Source organism: Eimeria necatrix, genomic scaffold (genome assembly GCF_000499385.1).
Source record: "Eimeria necatrix Houghton genomic scaffold, Enh_scaff586, whole genome shotgun sequence".
Taxonomy (NCBI): domain Eukaryota; phylum Apicomplexa; class Conoidasida; order Eucoccidiorida; family Eimeriidae; genus Eimeria; species Eimeria necatrix.
In genome coordinates, this window is record NW_013654446.1 from 1 (window position 1) to 20,000 (window position 20,000).

Consider the following 20,000-nt stretch of genomic DNA (forward strand, 5'->3'; position numbering starts at 1 on the left):
CCACCCCCCCCCTTCGCCCACAGCCACCACCGCCACCGCCGCTGCCGCAGCCACGGCCACGGCCACCGCAGCGGCCGCCGCCGCAGCCACAGCCACGGCCACAGCCACCCCCACCACCACAGCAGCAGCCGCAGCTCGGGGCGCCTGATAATCGTGGCCAACCGCCTGCCTCTGAGCGTGGAGCTGCAGGGGGACGGCGCCTTCAAGTACAGCAAAAGCGGGGGGGGCCTCGTCTCCGGGCTGCAGGGCATAAGGGGCCTCGACTGCATCTGGGTGGGCTGGCCGGGCGCGGAGGCCCCCCCAGTGCTGCGCCCGCGGCTGACTGCGGAGTACAGGCGCCACGGCTGCTCGCCCGTCTTCTTAGACCAGCAAACCATCGACGCCTACTACAACGGCTTCTGCAACAACGTGCTGTGGCCGCTGCTGCACTACCTGCCGCCCCCGCTGGACTTGGACTCTGGAGAGGAGCAGAGCCTGCTGCAGTGGAGGGCCTACGTGCATGCAAACGAGTTGTTCTGCGAAGCTGTCTGCGAAGTGTGCACAGCCGCGCTCCAAGCCCCACACAAATCCCCACACGAATAGCAGTAGTGCAGCAACTAGAGGCCCTCAGTAGTCTTTAAAGTAGGCAGTGGGCGCCAAGTCCTGGCTGGCCGGCGAGCGCCCAGCAGCAAAAACTAACAGCCAGCCCCGAGTGCTGCAGTTGTGCTGCAGGTGATGCGCCCAGATGACCTCGTCTGGGTGCACGACTACCACCTGATGCTGCTGCCGAAGCTGCTGCGGGACCGCCTGGGCGACGACGGCTGCGCACTGCGCGTGGGCTGGTTTCTGCACACGCCGTTTCCCTCCAGCGAGCTTTTCCGGCTGCTGCCGTACCGAGCGGAGCTGCTGACGGGGCTGCTGAGTGCCAACTTGCTGGGCTTCCACGTGGACTCTTACATGCGGCACTTCTTCTCTGCATGCGTTCAAACTTTGGGGCTGGAAGTCACTGACCGGGGAGTTCTCGCTGCCCCCGTGGGCGGCGTCTACGCGCGCTGCGCAGCCATTCCCATTGGCATCGACAGCGACAGCTTCGTCGAACAAGCTGCTTCCCAGCAAGTGCAGCAGGCAGCAGCGCAGCTCAAGAAGGAAATGGGAGACAGACGGGTGGGCAAAGAGCTGCTGCTGCTGCTGGCGCTGCTGCGGCCGCCAGCGCTGCTGCTGCTGCGGCTTGTACTTTTCATGTTTTTGTCGAAGTCTTGTCTTTTTCTTTGTCCAGGTTGTGCTGGGAGTCGACCGGCTGGACTATATGAAGGGGCTTCCCCACAAGCTGAATGCCTTCGACAGGTTTCTGCAGCAGCACCCCGACATGAAGGATTCCGTGCTGCTGCTTCAGGTGGCCGTCCCGACGCGCACTGGGGTCCATGAATACCAAAAGCTCAAGACCAAAGTGAGCAGCAGCAGCAGCAGCGGCAGCAGCAGCAACACATGCAGCAGCAACAGCAGCAATTTTGGCCGCCGGAGTTCTCTCAAGCGGCTACTCCTCCTCTTGCTGCGGGCAGCTGCCTGCAAGCTCAGCTGCAGCAGCTGCTGCTGCTGCAGGCGCAGACCCTTTAGAGGTTTTCAGTGCGAAGGCTGCGAAAGAAATTATCCCTTGCGTTTAGTGTCTTCAGCTGCAGCCTAGACTTCTTTAGGACGAGGATCCAAACACTGCGGCTTGGGACTTGGGCTTGAGGGTTTGAGGGTTTAAACTCCCCAAATTAGGGTTTAGTGCGTAGGCGTGGTTTGCTGCGTGTTCAGGTGCACGAGCTGGTGGGCCGCATAAACGGCAGCCGCGGCAGTTTGTCTCGCGTGCCTCTACAGTCTTTGGATCGTTCTGTGAGTGCAGTCGATTTGTGTGCATTATATTTAGTGGCGGATTGTCTTTTCATTACTTCTTTGAGAGACGGAATGAACCTTGTGGCCCTGGAGTTCGTCGCTGCGCAGCAAGCCAAGACGCAGGTGGCGGCGGCTGCAGCTGCAACGCAGCAGCAGCAGCAGCAGCAGCAAAAGCTGCTGCAGCAGGACCCAAAGCAGCAGCCGCTCCCGGGGGACCCCACGGCTCCTTCGGCAGCAGTAGCAGCAGCAAACGCCACAGCAGCAGCAGCAGCTGCAGCTGCAGCTCCTGCAGCAGCAGCTGCAGGCACTACCGCCATCTGCAGTGCCTGCGGCCACCCTATAGGGTCTTGCTGCCAGGGGGGCCCCTCTGGCAAGCAGTGCAAGGCAGGCGACAGCAACCTGCTTAGGGGCCCCGGGGTTTTAATATTGTCTGAGTTTGCTGGAGCGGCGGAGTTTCTGCAAGACGGGTCTTTGATTATAAATCCTTGGAATGAACAGCAAAGTGCTGAGGCGCTTTATACAGCGCTCACCATGCCTAGGGCAGAAAGGGAGGAAAGACACAAGTGAGATGCAGGCACAGCAGCAGCAGCAGCAGCAGCAGCAGAAGCCGCTGAAGTATCAGTTGCAGCAGCAGCAGCAGCAGTCGTTGAAGTAGCAGTTGCAGCAGCAGAAATAATTGCAGAAGGCACGAAACCAGCAGCAGAGCAATGGCGTCATATGCGTAGAGATAGTAGCAGCAGCAGCGAGAGCAGCAGCACCAACGGAATGCGGATTGCGCCATGCTCCTCTTTTGGCTGTTTCATATTTGGCATTGCATCTTAAATGGTTTCGAATATGCAAACATTGGCTGAAGGCAGGAGATCTCCTAGTGTTTTTGTGAAGCAGGATTCGGGGTTTTAGAGTTTAGGGTTTAGGGTTTAGGGTTTGGCGTCTTTGTGTCTCAGGAAGCTGATGCAGGTAGTCACTGCAAACACCAGCACAATTTGGGCGCGGAAGTTTGTTGCTGCTCTCATAGAGGCCTCCGACGAATCCGAGGGAGTGTGTATACCCTAAACCCTAAACCCTAGCTACACCCTAAACCCTACAGCCCCGCTGCTGCTGCAGTTGCCTCTAATTCCCTTGCCTGCTGCTGCATGCACTTTATCCCCGCTGTTTGCCCTTTGCTAGACAGGAAAATGCGATTTGCCGACGTGCCGACAAATCCCATTTTCCTGTCTAGCATTTTATTGCTGCTGCATCAACGGCTTTTGCGTGGTGTATCTGCACCATTTGCTGCCTTAAGCAGCATCTTTGGGTGTATGGGCAGCTCTTCGGGCTGTATGTACAGCGCACATGAGTGGATCATTTGCGACGTTTTTGGGGTGTACCTGAACTGCGCCTCAGCTGCACCTGCAGCAGCAAAGAGGCTGTAGCTTTAGGGGATTTGAGGCTTATTTGCCGTTTCTTTGCTGCACATTTGCTGTGTTTTCTTTGCATTGCGGCATTTGTGGAAAGCTTTGGTGCTGCTGCTGCTGCCTAGGATGGGCGTGCGAGCAGCAAAAGGGGGCTGTCTGCAGCAGGACTTGCATGCAGTGCGTGGCCTTGCATGCAGTGCTTGCTGCGCATGCAGGTAAGGGCCTCAGTGCCCCCGCTGCTGCAGCCAGGAACCCTCGTGCCGCTGTTCGTGGGCTGCCTGCGGCCGCGGCTGCTCATAGTTAGCGTCTGGGGGGGGCTGCTGCCAGTGCGCAGCCGCAGCAACTTGCCTCTTCCCGAGAGAACTCCTGACCCGCTGCCGCTGTCTGTTGCTGCTGCTCTCGCGGCCCTCGCGGCGCTGCCCCACACTGCAGTGGTGGTCTTAACTGAACACCCGCGGGCTGCGGTGGAAAACCTCTTCAAAGACATTCCCGTTTGCGTTGCTGTCGAGAAAGGAGCCAAGTACCGGTCAGCACTTTTCAAACAATTACTTCTCAAAAATCCCCTATTTTCAAATCTCTTGCTTATTTGCAAATTTGCATTTTGTTTCCGCATGCGTATGTGCGCATCTTTCTTGAGTGCCCAAAGACAAACTGCGATTATTGTGAAGGCCCTGCTACCTCAGCATGCCTCTGCATGGTTATGTACGCCTGCATATATATATATATATATATACGTATGTATCAATATATATATATGTGTGCATATAAATATATCTATACATATAAATGTAGCATAAGAGCCACGCTTGAATAGATTATTTGTTTGAATATATATTCGTTGGCAAGAAAACTTTTGTCTTCGATGTGCATACATTTATGCACCCATTATTGTGAATCTGCTTACATAGCTGTGTATATGCATGCATAACTAGAAATGCCCACCATGCTTTAACGTGTACAAGTCTTCTTAGCCAAAATTTTCAAAGCTTTTACGGATAGACGCATGCTCGCATGCAGAAGGAGATAGGCTATTTCAGAGAGGCAGACAGAAATAAGAAAGAGAGACTGAGAAGTAGCTAACAGCAAACGAAGCAGAGAGCATCTCAGAGATACAAAGAATAAAAGGCATGTGAAATGACCGGAATTAATGAGCAGCTTTGGTTTTTTTGCATGCTTGCGGTGTACGTACAGCACACGGGGAGGACAGTGGCTGACTTTGCTCGAAGAATCTTCTCTCCAGGGTCTCGACGAATGGATGCCGAGCACTCGGACAGTCATGGATTACTACCAAGTAGCTAGGGTTTAGGGTTTGGGCTTTGGGGTTTAGGTTTTAGGGTTTGAACTACACGACGCAGGGGCGCATTTCGCTCCGAGCTTTCCTTGTGCAAGCTCGTACTAAGTGTCCAGTGATCACTGCCTCAGAAGTCGAGTTGATAGTGCTGCTGCTGCTGCTGCTGCTGCTGCTGCTCTGCTGCTGGGATTGCTGCAGGAGAGGACCCCTGGATCGTTTGTAGAGGCTACAGTTGGGACTCTGAACTGGCACTGGGACGAGCTGCAGCAAGCCTTTGGACGGCAGCAAGCCACAGACTTGCTGGCCTATCTCAGGGCTTCCTTGCTGCGGCAGCAGGAAGAGCAGCAGCAGCAAGTGCAACAGCAGCAGCAGCAGAAGCAGCAGCAGCAGCGGAAAGAGCAAGAAGACACAAACTCAGAGCAAAGTCACGGAACCACCCAGAGCCATCAGCAGCAGCAGGAACAGCAGCAGCAGCAGCAGCAGCAGCAGCCGCGGCGCAGCAAGGTGGAAGTCGTGCTGGGGCCTCGTTCAGTGGAAGTGCGCGATGTTGCATGCAGCAGGAAGCAACTTCTGGTCAGTGTCTTCAAAACTCAGAAATAGTTTTTGGACTTCAAACTTTGGGATTTGCAAAAACTTCAAAATGGGGCAGCAAAATGTTTCTATATTTGCTGCCGTTTTTATATTCCTTTTTCTTCGCTTTTCTGCACCACTTTGCGTCTGTTTGCTTTTTACCTTTCTCCTTGTGAGCCACTTCAGCTGTTTCTTTTTAACCCATTTTATTCTGTTTTCTTGTGTACTTTTGCCTTTTCTTTTCTCACTTTTCCTTTTACTGCATACCTATTCTTCTTTTTTCTTTGCTTCTTACTATTTATTCTGGGTTCTGTTGTGTGTCTCTATTTTTCTGCAGCAAATAGTTATTTCTTTCATTTTATATCTTCGTGTGTAGATACAATAGCACCATAAGAAGATAATTTGTGCCTTTTGTCTGCATCAATTACTTTTTTTTCCCATTTAATATTTTCAAATATTGGCACAATAGCAGTATAAGAAAATACTTTGTCTCAAACACTGTATTTATTTTTCTCATTTGATATTCTCAAATATTGGTACAAGAGCTCTATAATTAAATAATTTGTCTTTTTTGTTTCATTCAATTACTCATTTTTCTCATCTAGTATTTTCAGATATTGGTGCAATAGCTTTATAAGAAGATAATTTATCTCCTTTGTTTTGTTTCATTCAATTATTATTTTTCTCCTTCAATATTTTCAAATATTGGCACAATAGCTTTATAAAAAAGATAATTTGTCTCAATCACTTTACTTATTTTTTTCAGTTAATATTTTCAGATATTGCTACAACGACTTTACAATAAAACAATTTGTCTGTTTTGTCTCTTCCTCTTTTATTTTTGCATCTTTTTCGTCTCTGTCTCTATTTGCAGCTGCGAGTAGTTGACCGCGAGTTTGGTTCTTCTTTCTTGAGGTCTGTTGGATTTTATTTGTGCATTGGGAGTTTTGCCTGGAGAGAAGAGGATCTTTTTGAGTTGTTTGACGACGAAGACCAGCAGCAGCAGCAACGGCAGCAGCAGCAGCAGCAGCAGCAGCAGGAACAGGCCCCTGACCCGATTCCGCGCCCCCTGGCCATAGACCTTCCGAGTGTCTCCTTGTCTCCCACGCATGCACAGCAGCGGCAGCAGGAGCAACGTGAACATCAGCAGCAAGTACTTCAGGAGCAGCAGGAGCAGCGGCAGCAGCAGCAGCAGCAACAGCAGCAAGCAATGCAGACTCCCGAAGCAGCAGGGAACGCAGCGGCGGCACGAGCAGCAGCAGACAAAACAGCGAAAACTGCAGCACCAGGAAAGCCAGCAGCTCCAGCTGCTGCAGCAGCTGCTGCTGCTGCTGCTGAGGCTCCAGACCAGTTTTTGAAAAACCGCAGAATGTCGGAACCTACTCCCAAGAGACAGAGTCAGTGTGCTGCTGCAGCATGCAAGGAGCTGGCGCAGTGTACAGACACTGCAGCGCATGCAAGGTGCATGCGCGGCGGTGTCTGTACACTGCGCCAGCTCTTGGGGCTCTGCACTCTATAAACACATTAACAGTGGCCCCGTGTGCCTTATATACATGTATGACATACTATGAACCAACGATAATAGTAATAATAATAATAATAATAATAATAATAATAATAATAATAATAATAATAATAGGAATAATAATAATTGCAAATAGGACTGTGGGGCGCACAGGCAATCGACTGAGCAAACAAGGAACTTTCCCGCGCTCGAGCCCAGCCTTCATGCGCACAACCAGCAACAGCAGCAACAGCAGCAGCAGCAACAACAGCAGCAAAAGCAGCAGCAGCAAGAGGGAGTGGAACTGGGCAGGGAGGACTTGCGTTTCAGTCAGGTAATCTTCATTCCCTTGATTGCATGCATGCATGCATGCAAGCATGCAATATATATGCACGCAAGCATGCATGCAGTCCTGGATTACAGCTCTACACTATCCTGTCTGACCTCTGCCCTCTCCTCGTGTGGCTCTTCAGCCCCTTACTCTGTCTCACTTCGGCTTTACCGATTTTTTTACATTTGTTTCTCTTTTTTTGTATTATTTCTCTTTTTTTGCATTTGTTTCTCTTTTTGGAACTTTTTTCACTGCCAAGTGCCTCTATATTGGCTGGCTTGCCAGTGGTTCCTTCCGTCTCTTCTTTCGAAATCTTTGTCTCGTTTTTTTGTTTATTTTGACTCTTTTTTTGGAAATTGAAACTATCTTTTCTTGTCAATTGCGCCTTCAGCGTGGGTCTCAACCTTTCCCGCGCCCGCACTTGTGTTCCCAACGCCTACCACGTACAGAGCCTGTTGATACACCTGGCCGAGGCAGTGGCAGCTGCAGGGATGCATGCGCAGCAGAGCTCTTGGGTATAGTGCGTGCATGCACCAGTGCATGCATGCACCGGGGCATGCATGCACCAGTGCATGCATGCACTGGCACTGGCGCATGCATGCACTGGCGCATGCATGCGGCATACCCAAGAGCTCCAGTGTATGCAGCTGCAATTCCCCTAGATGTAGCCTAAGCATGCTTGCATGCGGGCTTGGGCGGATGCGTGCACGGGTGCATGCATTCGCACTCTTTCTTTGGCTGCGGGTCCGTGGCCAGGGGCCTTTTGTGCAGACAGTCCTGTTTTGTATTGTTTGTTGAGGGGCCCCCAAGAGGGGCCCTTGAGGTGGACTAGAGGCAGCAGTTAGCTAGCTAGCTAGCTAGCTAGCTAGCTAGCTGGCTAGCTATGCTTTGATTTAGCTACCTGGCTGTGCCTTGCACTTATAGCATAGTAGCCAATGAATGGAGAAACAGACTAAGGAGCGAAGCGACCAACAAGCACCGGCAGATCGCAGCCTCCTAATTGGCAGCCCGAAAATTTTATGTTCGGTAGATTAGCGTGCATTCTATATTTGTCATTAGCAAATAAACTCTCCAAGATTGGCACTTCTAAGTGCTGCAAATGGTAAGAACTACGAAGCAAGCATATCAGTGTTCACACAAAATATGTGTAACTTGCTAGAGACTATTTGCGCATATATTACTATATCATCCCAGCAGAGAAGTGTTCATATAGATGGGCCGTTCTGAGCTTTTGTAGGCTGCAACTAAAGGTGTTAAAACGTTTACCTGCTTGACATTAGATTCTGCATAGCAAGTATAGATAATAATGAATTGAATTAATTAAAAGGAAAGATAAAAGAGTAACGCAAACGCCACAAACACAAGTCCTGTCCGGGGGCCCCTGAAGGCGGTACTTCTTGCGTTTGTTGACACAACTCAATCTCCACGTTTGTTGACACAACTCAATCTCCAGATGAATAGTCAAACTAGCTAACCAGCCGATTGGATAATCAGTTCAATTCAAGTATGTAGCAAATGTAGATGCATGCATGCATATATAATATGCGTGCATGCAAATTATATATGCATGCATGCATATGCATGCATGCAGGGGCTTTTATAGCCAAAGACCGTCGGGGTGTTGTTGCACTTTGCGAATTCGATGCAGCAGCAGCTTTTGATTAGCAGGCTGTGAAGACAGCCCCACGGCTTTGAACAGAATGCAAAGTTTTGTTCGAAGCCGCTGAGGAAGGCAATTTGCTTAAAGCATTTCGGCTTTCAATGGCTAGCTGCTGCTTTCACCTTCAACTCTTTTAGTGTTGGCCTGCAAGTCACTGCGGGGTGAATTGGCTGCAGGGAAATTTGGCTGTTGTGTCCAGCGAATAGTTTTTTACATCCTCTTTTGTTTTGTCTAAACACCTACTCTAATGTCCAGCACTCAGCGAATAAGCCGGAACTCAAATATTACAAAGATTTAGGAAACAAAGCAACAAAATTCGAGCTATCGGGCACAAAAAAGAGGCAGCACTGTTTGCAGAGTTGCATATTTGCAGCTTTCTCCGGAAGTCGCCGATAAAAGATGCGATTTTTATATACAGAAAGCAGCAATTATATAATTATTTGCATGCTTTTCTCGTGGCTCAAAAGGGAAAAGCTGGCGAGCCAGGCTGATGCAGATCCAGAAGATAAGTCTTGGGAGGAGTTGGCAGCACTTGTGCATCAGAACTACAGCCACGCAGGTTTGCCGTTTTCTTTTCCTTTTTTTCTGAGTTTAATTCACTTAATTTTGCTGTGCTGCAGTGCCTGAATGACCGCAGATGGCCATTTTATACTTCGATTGCTGAGTCAGGTGAGAATTGCAAAAGTTGAAAAAACTCAATTGAAATACGGGCACCGGGGATCGAACCCGGGATCTTCTGCGTGTTAGGCAGACGTCATAGCCACTAGACCATGCCCGCGACGAGAGCTGAGATATTTTGATTTAAAAATGAAATTCTTTATTCAGATTAAATCCTTTTAATCAAATATTAGTAATTAAACCAAACAAAGGGTCAAGAACATCATTTGGGAAGCTCCTAGAGCTGATGCTTCAGCTATTTTCCCAGCCCGAGTCCTTGAAGTCCCCACTTTCTTTCTTCCAACTTCTTCCGAAAAAATAAAACAATTTAAAATAAAGAAAGCCAAACAATCTTCCCAATTTTGCTGTGCCGGCTGTGCTTTCTTGCACGAGCCATCAAGTAGCTGCTACAGCCATTCTGTGGCTTTTTGTGTTGCACGAATATTCGTGCAGCTGCGCCGATAGTGTGCAAACGGAATATCTTTTTGCTGCACAAGAAAGTGTTGTATTTAATTCTATTTAAGAGCTCTTCTTTTAAGCTCATGTAGATTAAAAGAAAGCCAGTTTTGCTGTTCTTTGCTGCTGATTGCAGCTTGTGCGCGTCAATAATAAAAAGATTTGAAATGTTGTCAATAATAAAAACATTTGAAGTATTTGCTGCTCACCATTAGCTGCGCCAAAACATTTGCAAAAGAAATGAGCAGTTTCTCTTGTCTTGTTTATAAGCAGCAGCAGCATCATTTAGTAAACATCTGAGAGCAGGAGAGGCTACAAAAGCTCAAAAAGATAAAAACTCAATTTTTTATTTTCAAAAGAAATTCGAGACTTTTGCTTCAGCTGCAACGCTAAAAAGGACCAGTCTAGCTGCTGCTGCTGCTGCTGCTGCAGCACCTGCAAATGGACTTTTGTATTTTCCCAGAGCAGCTAAACCCTCACAAAGTCCCTTTGGGGGGCCCCTGAGGGGGCCCCTATAAGGGCCTGCAGGTATCAGTAGCTACGTGGGCCGCTCTTTGCAGCTGGCGGGTGCAGCAGCAGCAGCAGCAACAGCAGCAGCAGCAGCAGCAGCAGCAGCATCAGTCTGCTGCAGCGGGCCATTTCCTGTGCATTTTGCCGCTGCTTCAAAGCGGGGGCATTCCTATGCGCAGCCAGCCCCGCATTCCAGCCACTCTAGCTGCTGCTGCTGCTGCTGCTGCTGCTAATGGCTATTTAGCTGCAGCTGCTTACTGCAGCGACTTTGGTTCTTGCTGCGCTGCTTAAAAGACTGCCTAGGACTTGGTCAAAAAGCCCATTAACTAGCCACTATTCTATTAATGGCCCCACAGCTGGGCTCTATAGAGCGCAGCAGCTTCGTTTGTTGTTTAAAAAGACAAGTTTTGTTATTAAGACTAATTTAAATTGAAGGCACACAAGTGGGGCTTCTTCTTTGCATGCATCCTGCAGCAACAAACCACAAAAGGCACTTCTTTCTTTACTTTTCCAAAGCCTTGCTGCGCTGCCAAGCCCCTCCCGTTTGCTGCAGCTGCTGGCAGCAAAACGCAAACAGCCAGAATGTGCTGCAGCAAATAAGACAAGCTCAATGTGCATGCAAAAGGCAGCAACTGGGGGGCCCCCTGAGGCCCCTAATCAAGGGTACACGGGGGGCCCCCTATTAGGGGCCCGCAGGAAGATCTCTACAAGATTAATAGTTTTTTATATTTGTTTGTTTTCACGAGAGTTGGCTGTCATTTAAAAAGCTGGCACTCCGCGGTGTCTGTACAGCTCCTCCTGCTGCTGCAGCGGCTGCTGCAGGGCGAACTGCAGCACATAACTTTGCCAGTCTCATTTATATTTAAAAACTTTCTACATTTTGCAAAAAGACTTCAAAAAGTGCTGCAGCAGCTGCATGCATGCATGCAAAAATGGCGGTCTCGAAGCCCCGGGGCTGTCTTGTGGATGCATGCAAAGGGGGTCCTTATAGCTCTATTTGCTTCTCTTTAGCCGTTTTTTCTTCTCCTTTTGATATTTTAATTTATTTTTAATTATATTTCACCTGCAGCAAACTCTAGTTCAAATTAATACGGGCAACTCCGGCAGCAAAAAGACAGGGGGGCCCCCGCCCCACCTTGGGAACTGCCCAGACACCTGAGTCGCTGCGCAGACTGCGCACTGAAGCAGGCTCCTGCTGCTGCTGCTGCTGCTGTTGCTGCTGCTGCTGCTGCTGCTGCCCCCCGCACACGCTGCAGGGGGCCCCTTACTGCAGCAGGGGGCCCCCCCAAAAGTGTACATACGGCAGCACATCTGATGAGGCCCCCTTTGTGGGGCTTTTCTTGGGATCCGATCCCCGGGGACGGCCCAGCAGCTGCAACGGGAGAAATGGCTGCTGCAGCGGTGATGCATGCAGCAGCAGCAGCAACAGCAGCAGCCACAGCAGCTGCAGCAACGGGCACTGCTGCAGCAAACGAAGGGCCGGGCCAAGTCTCAGCAGCAGCACCGCCAGCTGCAGCAGCGGCATCGGATGGCCAGACCAACGGCACGGACTGCAGCAGCAGCAGCAGCAACAACAACAACAGCGACGGCAGCAGCAGCAGCAGCAGCAGCAGCAGCAGCCATAAGTGCAATGGTGGCTGCGAGTGCAACATGCTGCAGCGCTGCAGCGAGTTTCCCAGAGGCTTTGGCTTGCTGCCGTGTCTGCAGCTGCTGCCGAGTGTCTCTGCAGCAGCAGCAGCAGCAGCAGCAGCAGCGCCGAAGGGCCCCGCGCTCCGGTTTGCTGAGGTGTACGTACACCTGGAGGCTGCGCTGCAGCACTTTGCTGCAGCACAACCCCACAAAGTTGACACAGAAATTCGCTGTCTTCGGAAGCAGCAAAAAAGGCAAGACACTTTTTGCTGCTGCTGCTTATTTCTGTTTGCTGCTGCTTGCTTCTGTTTGCTGCTGCTTGCTTCTGTTTGCTGCTGCTTGTCTCTGTCTGCTGCTCTATGTTTCTATTTGCTGCTGCTTGCTTCTGCTTGCTGCTGCTTCTATTTGCTGCTGCTTGCTTCTCTTTGCTGCTGCTTCTATTTGCTGCTGCTGCTTCTATTTGCTGCTGCTTGCTTCTGTTTGCTGCTGCTTGCTTCTGTTTGCTGCTGCTCAGTTTGCTGCTCTTTGGGTCTTTGCTTCTTCAGCTGTCTGTCTTCATTTTTATTTATTTTTATTTATTTGTTTTTATTTTCATTTATCTTTTTTATTTATTTTTATCTTATTTATTTTTATTTATTTTAATTTATTTTTGTTTATTTATTTTTTCCTTTCTTTATTTTCTTTTGTTTCCTTGCATCATTTTGTGCTGCTGGTTTTGAGCCCAACCTAAACCCTAAACCCTAAACCCTAAACCCTAAACCCTAAACCCTAAACCCTTGGCGCTGCAGGCGGCTGAATGCAAAACGTCGAGGTGCAGAGAAGCGCAAATAGCAGGGCTGCAGCCTGCATCTCTTGAGTGCTCACAGCTTGGGGTTTAGGGTTTAGGGTTTAGGGTTTAGGGTTTAGGGTTTAGGGTTTAGGGTTTGGTGCGTGGGTCTGCAGCGCTTGGGGCTGCTACTTGATTGCAGCAGCAGCACACCAGCTGATAACGGAGGCAGCAATGTCACACATCTGTACTGCCTGCAGCAGCAGCAGCACCAGCAGCAGCAATTGCACGGAGCAGCAGGCAGCAGCTCCAGCAGCAGCAGCTGCAACACTGGGGCTTGCTTCTGCTGCTGAGGTGCGCAGCAAAGGCCTAGAGCTGCTGGGCTTGGCAGCAGATGGGCAGCCGCGGCTGCTGCAGCAGCTGCTGCAGCAGGAAGCAGTGCTGCAGCGGCAAAACCTGGAGTGCAGCTGCTGCTGCAGTTGCTGCTGCCTCTGCAGCGTCACTGCTGCTCTTAAGGCCCGCTGCTCCATTCTCACGCTGCTGCTGCAGTTCCTGCAGCAGCAGCGGCTGCTGCAGCTAATGCCGGCGGACTTGCGGTGAGCAGCTGCATGTGCTGCTGCTGCAGCTTTTCTCCCGTTGCTGCGCTCTTTAGGAATCGACAGCAATCTGCTGCTGCTGCTGCTGCTGCTGCTGCTGCTGCAGGCAAGATGCGCTGGGCCTCTTGGATGAGCTTCGGCTGCAGCTGCATGCGCTGCTGCCTCCGCTGCGCGCATGCACGCAGCGCAGCCGCGAGTTGCAGCGCGGCGAGCAGCAGCGGCTGCTGCAGCAGCAGCAGCAGCAGCAGCGGCAGCAGCAGTCCAGCAGCAGCAGCAGCAGCAAGGGCAGCGTCGAAGCAGTCCTCAGCAGTGCTGCCTTGTGCTGCAGCGCCAGCACGCAGCAGCAGCTAGAGTTGAGACGCCTGTGGCGTTGCGCTCTGCTGCTGCAGCTGCAGCAGATGCTTGAGGAGCAGCACAACGCCAGCAGCAGCAGCAGCAGCAGCAGCAGCAGCAGCAGCAATGGCAGCAACAGCAACACCTGGGAGGCACTGTTGCAACTGCCGTTCTCCCAAGTTGCTGCTGCAGTGCTGCAGCAGCCTCGGAGGGCGCTGGAGCTGGTGGAGTGTCTGCGGCGTGCAGCAACTTTGCTGCGACAGCAGCAGCAGCAGCAGCAGCAGCAGCAGCAGCAGGAAATACTGATGCTATTCCAGCAGCCCGAAAACGGCAGCAAAGACATTACGGAGTGCAGCGCGTGGCTGCAGGTCTTCGACTGTCTCCTTGATTCTGTTATGGCGCTGCTGCTGCCGCGCCTCAGCAGCAGCAGCAGCAGCAGCAGCAGCAGCAGCAGCAGAGACTGGACAGATACCAAGGACTTCGTGCGTTTGCTGCTGCGGTCTGCGGACGAGTACGCATTGGATGGAAAGCTGCCGCGAGAAGACGGTTCAGGTTAGCGGCACTTGCTGCTGCTGCTGCTGCTGCTGCTGCTGCTGCTGCTGCTGTGGCTGCTGCTTCAGTGCTGCACTGCCTGTGCTGCTGGTTCAGTACTGTGGCTCATCGAGGCAGCAAGCGCTGTTGCTGCTGCTGCCCGGCTTGCTGCTGCTCCAGCAGGGCGCCACTTCTGCTGCAGCGGAAGCTGCTGCAGCAGCAGCAGCTGCAACTGGGGGGCTTGCTGCGGGTGTCTTGCTGCTGCAGACTTCCTGGAGTACCGAGCTGCTGCTCTGTGCTGCGCTGCATGCGACGGAGTGGTGGCCGTGCTGCAGCAGCAGCTGGCAGCAGCAGCAGCAAGTGCTGCGCTGCCTGCTTTCCCGCTGCTGCAGCGGCAGACGCTGGAGGCTCTGGGCCAGGGGCAGTTGGAGAGGCGCAGGGAGCGGCTGCAGCTGGTGAGCAGCAAAATCCAGAAGCAGCAAATAAGAAATATAAAAAGAAGAAATATAAAATATAAAAAGAAACAAATATAAAATATAAAAAGAAACAAATATTAAATACAAAAAGAAACAAAACCTTGCTGCTGCCACGAGCTGTGCACAGGCTCAGTGACAGACGCACAGGGCAAAGCCGGCGCTTTCCGCGTTCCTGCTGCTGCTGCTGTTGCTGCTGCTGCTGCTGCTGCTACTGCTGCTGCTGCTGCTGCAGGAGTGCCTCTATGCTGCCTTTCGGTGCTGCGAGGGGGTCTTGCGGCTGTGCGAGCTGCTGCGGCCATCTGAGGCTTCGCTGCGGCTGCTGGCTGCACGGCAGCAGCAGGAGCAGCAGCAGGAGTTTGGCGTTGCTGCTGCTGACTCAGCAGCAGCAGCAGCGGGAGCAGCAGACGCTGCTGGCGGCGACGGCGGCGTGCTGCTGACGCCGGCGCAGCAAAAAGCCATGCAGCGGCTGCTGCTGCTGCAGCAAGACACGCAAGCCAGAGTCCTCTGCAGAGCCCGAATTGTAGAAGACACAGCAGCAGCTGTCAGGTGCTGCGGGGGCCCCAAGGTGTCTGGTGAGTTGTGGGGTGTGGGGTGGCTGCGGTGTACATACACCCCAAACAACTGGAGTGCATGCGCCGAACACAGAAAGGCAGCTGCAGCAGAAGACACAATGCGCTGCTTAGTCTGGCTGGAGAAGGTGCTGCAACCGCAAATTAAGTGAAGGCGACGTTCTTGCTGCTGCTGCTGCTGCTGCTGCTGCTGCTGCTGCTGCTGTTGCTGCTGCTGCTTCTGTTGCAGTGTCTCCGACCCCGCTCACGGCAGCCCTCGCGGCGTCCTTAGAAGACGCGCCGACGTTGCTGCTTATCGCGGTGTGCAACTCGCGGCGTGCAGCAGCAGCAGAGCAGCAGCAGCAGCAGCAGCAGCAGCAGCAGCAAGGCTGGGGTTGTGTCGACGCAGCAGACGCCTGGGGGGGCCTTCTGCCGGCGCCGCTGCAGCGCCAGCTGCTGGACCCTCCGTTAACTATGGAGGTTCTGCTGCAGCGCATGCAGGTAGGCAGGAGTAGCAGCTGCAGCAGCTTCAGCTGCAGCAGCAGCAGCAGCAGCAGCAACGCGCACAGCGGACGTAACCGCAGCATTGTGAACAGACAAAAAAGGCCCCAGACCATCGATATTGAGATTAAACGCCAGGGTTTAGGGTTAGGGTTTAGGATTAGGGTTAGGGTTTAGGATTAGGGTTAGGGTTTAGGATTAGGGTTTAGGGTCTAGTGCTTGGAGCCCAGGGTTTGGGGCGTTCTGTTATGCTGTTATAGGGTTTGGGGTAGCTGCTGCTTTTCCAGAGAACTGCAGCAGCTGCTGCTGTGCATTACTGTTTATTCTAGCGGCTGCTGCGCTTGCTGCTGCTGTTGCTGCTGCTGCTGCTGCTGCTGCTGCTGGCCACAGGAGTCGCCTTCGCTGCTGGAATCTGTAGTTGCTTTCTTATCTTTGGCGCTGGTGAACGACCCGTCTATTTATGCGGAGTCAGCAGCCGTGGCTGCTCCAGCAGCAGCAGCAGCAGCTGCTGCTGCAGCAGAGCACGCAGCGTCAGCTGGTGCCCCTGCTGCTGCTGCTGCTGCTGCTGAGGGGGATTCAGGTGTACAGACACTTGATGGCCCGCAGGAAGCACCTGGACGGAGAAGAGCTGTAGACTTCCTCTCGGCTCTTTCGTGGCTTCCACCTGCTGCACTTCGCCTGTGTCTGCTGTGAGCGAGGCCTGGCTTGCTGCTGCTGCTTCTGCAGCAGCAGCAGCAGCAGCAACAGCTGCTGCAGCAGCTGCTCTTGCTGCTTTGCTGCTGTCGCGAGCAGCTGCGGTCCGGGCTTGCTTTTTCGCTATGCAGGACCCTGAACGAGCTGGAAACATCTCGGGCCGATGAAGACACAGAAACCAACAACAGCAGCAGCAGCAGCAGCAGCAGCAGCAGCAGCAAGTGCTGCTGCAGTCACGTGCGGTGGATTGTGCTTGTGCTGCTTGGAGTCTACAAAGCAATTCAGCTGGGGGAGCAGCAGACAGTCACAGGGGCTGCTTGGTGAGACACAAAAGTGCTGCTGCGAGAAGCTGCGGCAGCCTCTTCACTTCCTTGAGCCAGTCTGCTGCTGCTGCTGTTGCTGCTGCTGCTGCTTGCGTGACTGGCCGAGCTGCTGTTGCGCAAGCGGCGAAATCTCCGTTGCTGCTGCTGCTGCTGCTGCTGCTGCAGGGTTGAGGTGCTGCAAAGCCACGCCATAGACCTTCAGGAAGAAGACGTACTCGTCCCCCTTGAAGTTGCAGGGTAGGAATATCTGCTGCTGCTTTTGCTGCTGCTGCTGCTGCTGTTCTTTGATCCGTCGCAAGTTAAGTTGAGGCAGCAAGCTTTTTTCCGTGTGGCAGCTGTGGCAGTCTCACGTTTTAATTAGTGTCTGCTGTCCCTCCCTTCGCCAAGTTGGCATTTGCTGCTGTTTTTGCTGCTGCTGCTGCTGCTGCTGCTGCTGCTGCACTGCTGCAGCGAGGACGCGGAGCCTGCACTTGACGTAGTGCATAGGGAGCTTGTTGCAGTTTCTGAAAACCAGAGTAAGTGTACAGAGGCAGCGGCAGCCGCAGCAGCAGCAGCAACTAAAGGAGCAACTCATCCAGCAGCAACAGCAGCAGCAGCTTCTGCAGCAGCAGCAGCAGCAGCTTCTGCAGCAGCAGCAGCAGCAGCCCCTGCTGCAGCAGCAGCAAAAGCAAGAACAGCATGGAGCTGATGTCGCTTTTTGTTCTGCAGAATATTCTTGGCCGATGCGGATCAACGCCATGGGCCTTTCCAGAGCATGCCGGCCATCAAGCAGCAGCAGCATTAGCAGCAGCAGCAGGCGGCTGCAGGAGCAGCTGCAGCAGCAGCTGGTGCTGCACTTTCCTTCCAGTGTGCTTCCAGATGACCCAGCGCTGACTCTTTGCTGCCTCCACCTGCAGCGGCTGGCAGGGTAAGTGCTGCAGCACTCTATGTGCGCTTTGGCCCAGAGTCTTTGCTGCCAGCAGCAGCAGCAGCAGCAGCAGCAGCAGCAGCAAAAGCAACACCACCTGCTACTGCTGCTGCTGCTGCTTGCTGTATTCTGCCGATACTGTCTTGCTGCGCTGCAGCCTTCCTGCAGAGGTGCCGCTGCCTCCTTCAGAGCTGCTGCCGAAAGTGCTGCAGCAGCAGCAGGAGCTGCTGCAGCAGAACTCGGGAAAACTAACGTGCACGAGTAAGCTTGCAACTGAGCTGCAGATGTTTTTTGCTGCTACTGCTGCTGCTGCTGCAGCTTCACAACTGTTGCTGCTGCCGCTATGTGAGCTGCTGCTCGCTCTGCGCCCTCCCACCACAGCCAGCACGGCAGAATCGAGAACAGCAGCAGCAGCAGCAGCAGCAGCAGCAGCAGCAGAAATGTGGATTTCGCGTTGCTGCTGCAGGCCGCCTGTCTTTGCTGCGGCTGCTTCGAACTGCTGCCCAGCTGCTGCCGCCTTTGCTGCTGTCGGAGGGCATTGCTGCTGCTAACTTTACCGTGAGTGTGGGGTGTACGTACACCTCGTTGTGGGGCCCCTAAGAAGCACCCCAGTTTATCTTCGAGTTTTGTTTGTCCTGCTTCTTTCTGTTTTTATTTTTATTTATTTGTCTTTTTGTCTTGCATTTTTATGAAGTTTTTGTTGATTAATGTCTTTTTGTCTGACATTTTAATTAATTTTTTAATTAATTGCAATTATTTGCATTGTTAGAATGTGATCTTTGGCTTCAAATGAAACAAAAAGTAAAAATTCAAGTTTAACTTAAAGTGCATTTGAGAAAGACACAAAGGAGTATAAGGAGTTTTTAAATGCATTAATTTTAAATGCACTAAAATGCACTAATTTTGAAAAAGAAATGTCTTAAATTGCTTTTGAAAGGAAACAATTTGTTTCATTTTTTCGCCTCCAGAAGATTTTATTTTATATCTTTGTCCAAACCCCTTCTGCATGCAGAAAGGGTTTAAGAAGTATTAATTTAATCCAAGAAGTTATTCTTTTATTTTTATTTTTTATTTGTTTTTATTTTTTGTCTTTAGGCGTTTTGGCGGCTGGTGTTTATTGTGGACGAAGCTCTGTGGCGGGCAGTCTTAGCAGCAGCAGGTCAGTTGTCTTTTTGCAATTCTTTTAATTTGTGTCTGCTTCCCTTTGTCATTCGTGCTGCAACTCATCCTGTTGCTGCTGCTGCTGCTGCTGCTGCTGCTGCTGCGCTGCTGCAGACGCTGCTGCCCACAGCCGCAGCACATGCCTCTACCCTGCTGCCGCAGCCCGGGGGGCACAGACTGGAGGAGGGTCTCAGAGCGAGGACTCCGCAGAAGCAGCAGCAGCAGCAGCAGCAGCAACTGCAGCAGCAGCAGCAGAGGAACCGGCCATGGGGCTGCATGCATGTTTGCTGCTGCGGACTTTGTTCTATGAGCTTGTCTGCCAGTACGGCCCGGCCATCTTAGCGCTGCCTCCAGCTGCTCCGCCTGATGAGTGTGTGCTGGCTGCTGCTGCTGCAGTGCAGCAGCAGCTGCCGCAGCAGGTTGTGCTGCTGCTGCGGCACTACGTCTCTATGCAGCAGCAACGCATTGCCACAGCCACCGCAGCAAACCAGGAAAGCCTTTGACTTCCTGCTGCTGCAACAGTCTGCTGCGAGGGAGTCCGTAGGGATGCAGCAGCAGCAACAGCTGCAGCAGCAACAACTGCAGCAGCAGCAGCAGCTTCAGCAGCAGCAACTTCAGCAGCACCAGAACGCGTGCCTCGAGCTTCCGGCTCGACAGCGCGCGAAGGGCTTGTGCGCTGAGCTGTACAGACACCTCGTGGCTCTGCGCATCTTTATCTTTCTTTTTGTCTTTTGTTCAATTAGACAAAAGTCGGAAAACAATATTTGAAGTCCATTAGAAGCAAACAACGCTTAAAATGCTGCAGCGCAGCAGACGCACAGGCAGCTGGCCAGCTCTAGAAGCAGCAGCAGCAGCTACAGCAGCCTACACAAGGAAGCAGCAGCTGCAGCAGCAGCCACAGCAGCAGCAGCAGCTGCTGCTGCTGCTGCTGCTGCCGCTGCTGCTTCTGCTTTGTAGTGTAGACAGTTGGGGGCCTTTGCTGCTGTCAGTTGTTTAGTATTGTGGCTGTGTGCTGTGCGGTGTACGTACACCTCAGCTGTCTAGACACTTGAAACGGCCTTAGCAGCAGGAGATTTTGCATGCAGCTGCTGCATGCAAATAAAATGTAAACTTTTCAATATATCTGCTGCTGCTGCTGCTAGCAGAGGCCAAACAGCTGCAGCAAAATGTATCATTCAAAATTTACAATTATACTTTATACATTCAAATGCACATGTTCGAGCTATGCACAAACATATAAAAATATATGTATATATATAAAGCTGTATAAATGTATATATATATATATATAATATCTGTATCTATATAT

General features: G+C 52.0%; 2 protein-coding genes across 2 annotated transcripts; both read left to right on the forward strand.

Moving 5' to 3' along the window:
* Position 1: 1 nt before the first annotated feature.
* Positions 2 to 7,465, forward strand: ENH_00064330 (the record flags this gene model as incomplete). The annotated part of the gene is made up of 12 exons (XM_013582194.1): positions 2 to 534; positions 712 to 1,143; positions 1,256 to 1,426; positions 1,777 to 2,417; positions 2,799 to 2,892; positions 3,464 to 3,774; positions 4,440 to 4,539; positions 4,738 to 5,112; positions 5,984 to 6,570; positions 6,788 to 6,947; positions 7,087 to 7,202; positions 7,336 to 7,465. Coding segments are annotated over 12 exons (3,650 nt in total), but the record flags the coding sequence as incomplete, so codon positions are not given.
* Positions 7,466 to 11,541: 4,076 nt separating this feature from the next.
* On the forward strand, positions 11,542 to 19,194 carry ENH_00064340 (hypothetical protein, conserved; the record flags this gene model as incomplete). The annotated part of the gene is made up of 14 exons (XM_013582195.1): positions 11,542 to 12,014; positions 12,799 to 13,218; positions 13,325 to 14,103; positions 14,350 to 14,537; positions 14,791 to 15,130; positions 15,357 to 15,607; positions 15,998 to 16,296; positions 16,432 to 16,620; positions 16,789 to 16,860; positions 17,138 to 17,530; positions 17,688 to 17,791; positions 17,997 to 18,088; positions 18,626 to 18,689; positions 18,806 to 19,194. 14 exons carry the CDS (start codon positions 11,542 to 11,544, stop codon positions 19,192 to 19,194), a joined length of 4,053 nt encoding a protein of 1,350 aa, XP_013437649.1.
* Positions 19,195 to 20,000: the final 806 nt, after the last annotated feature.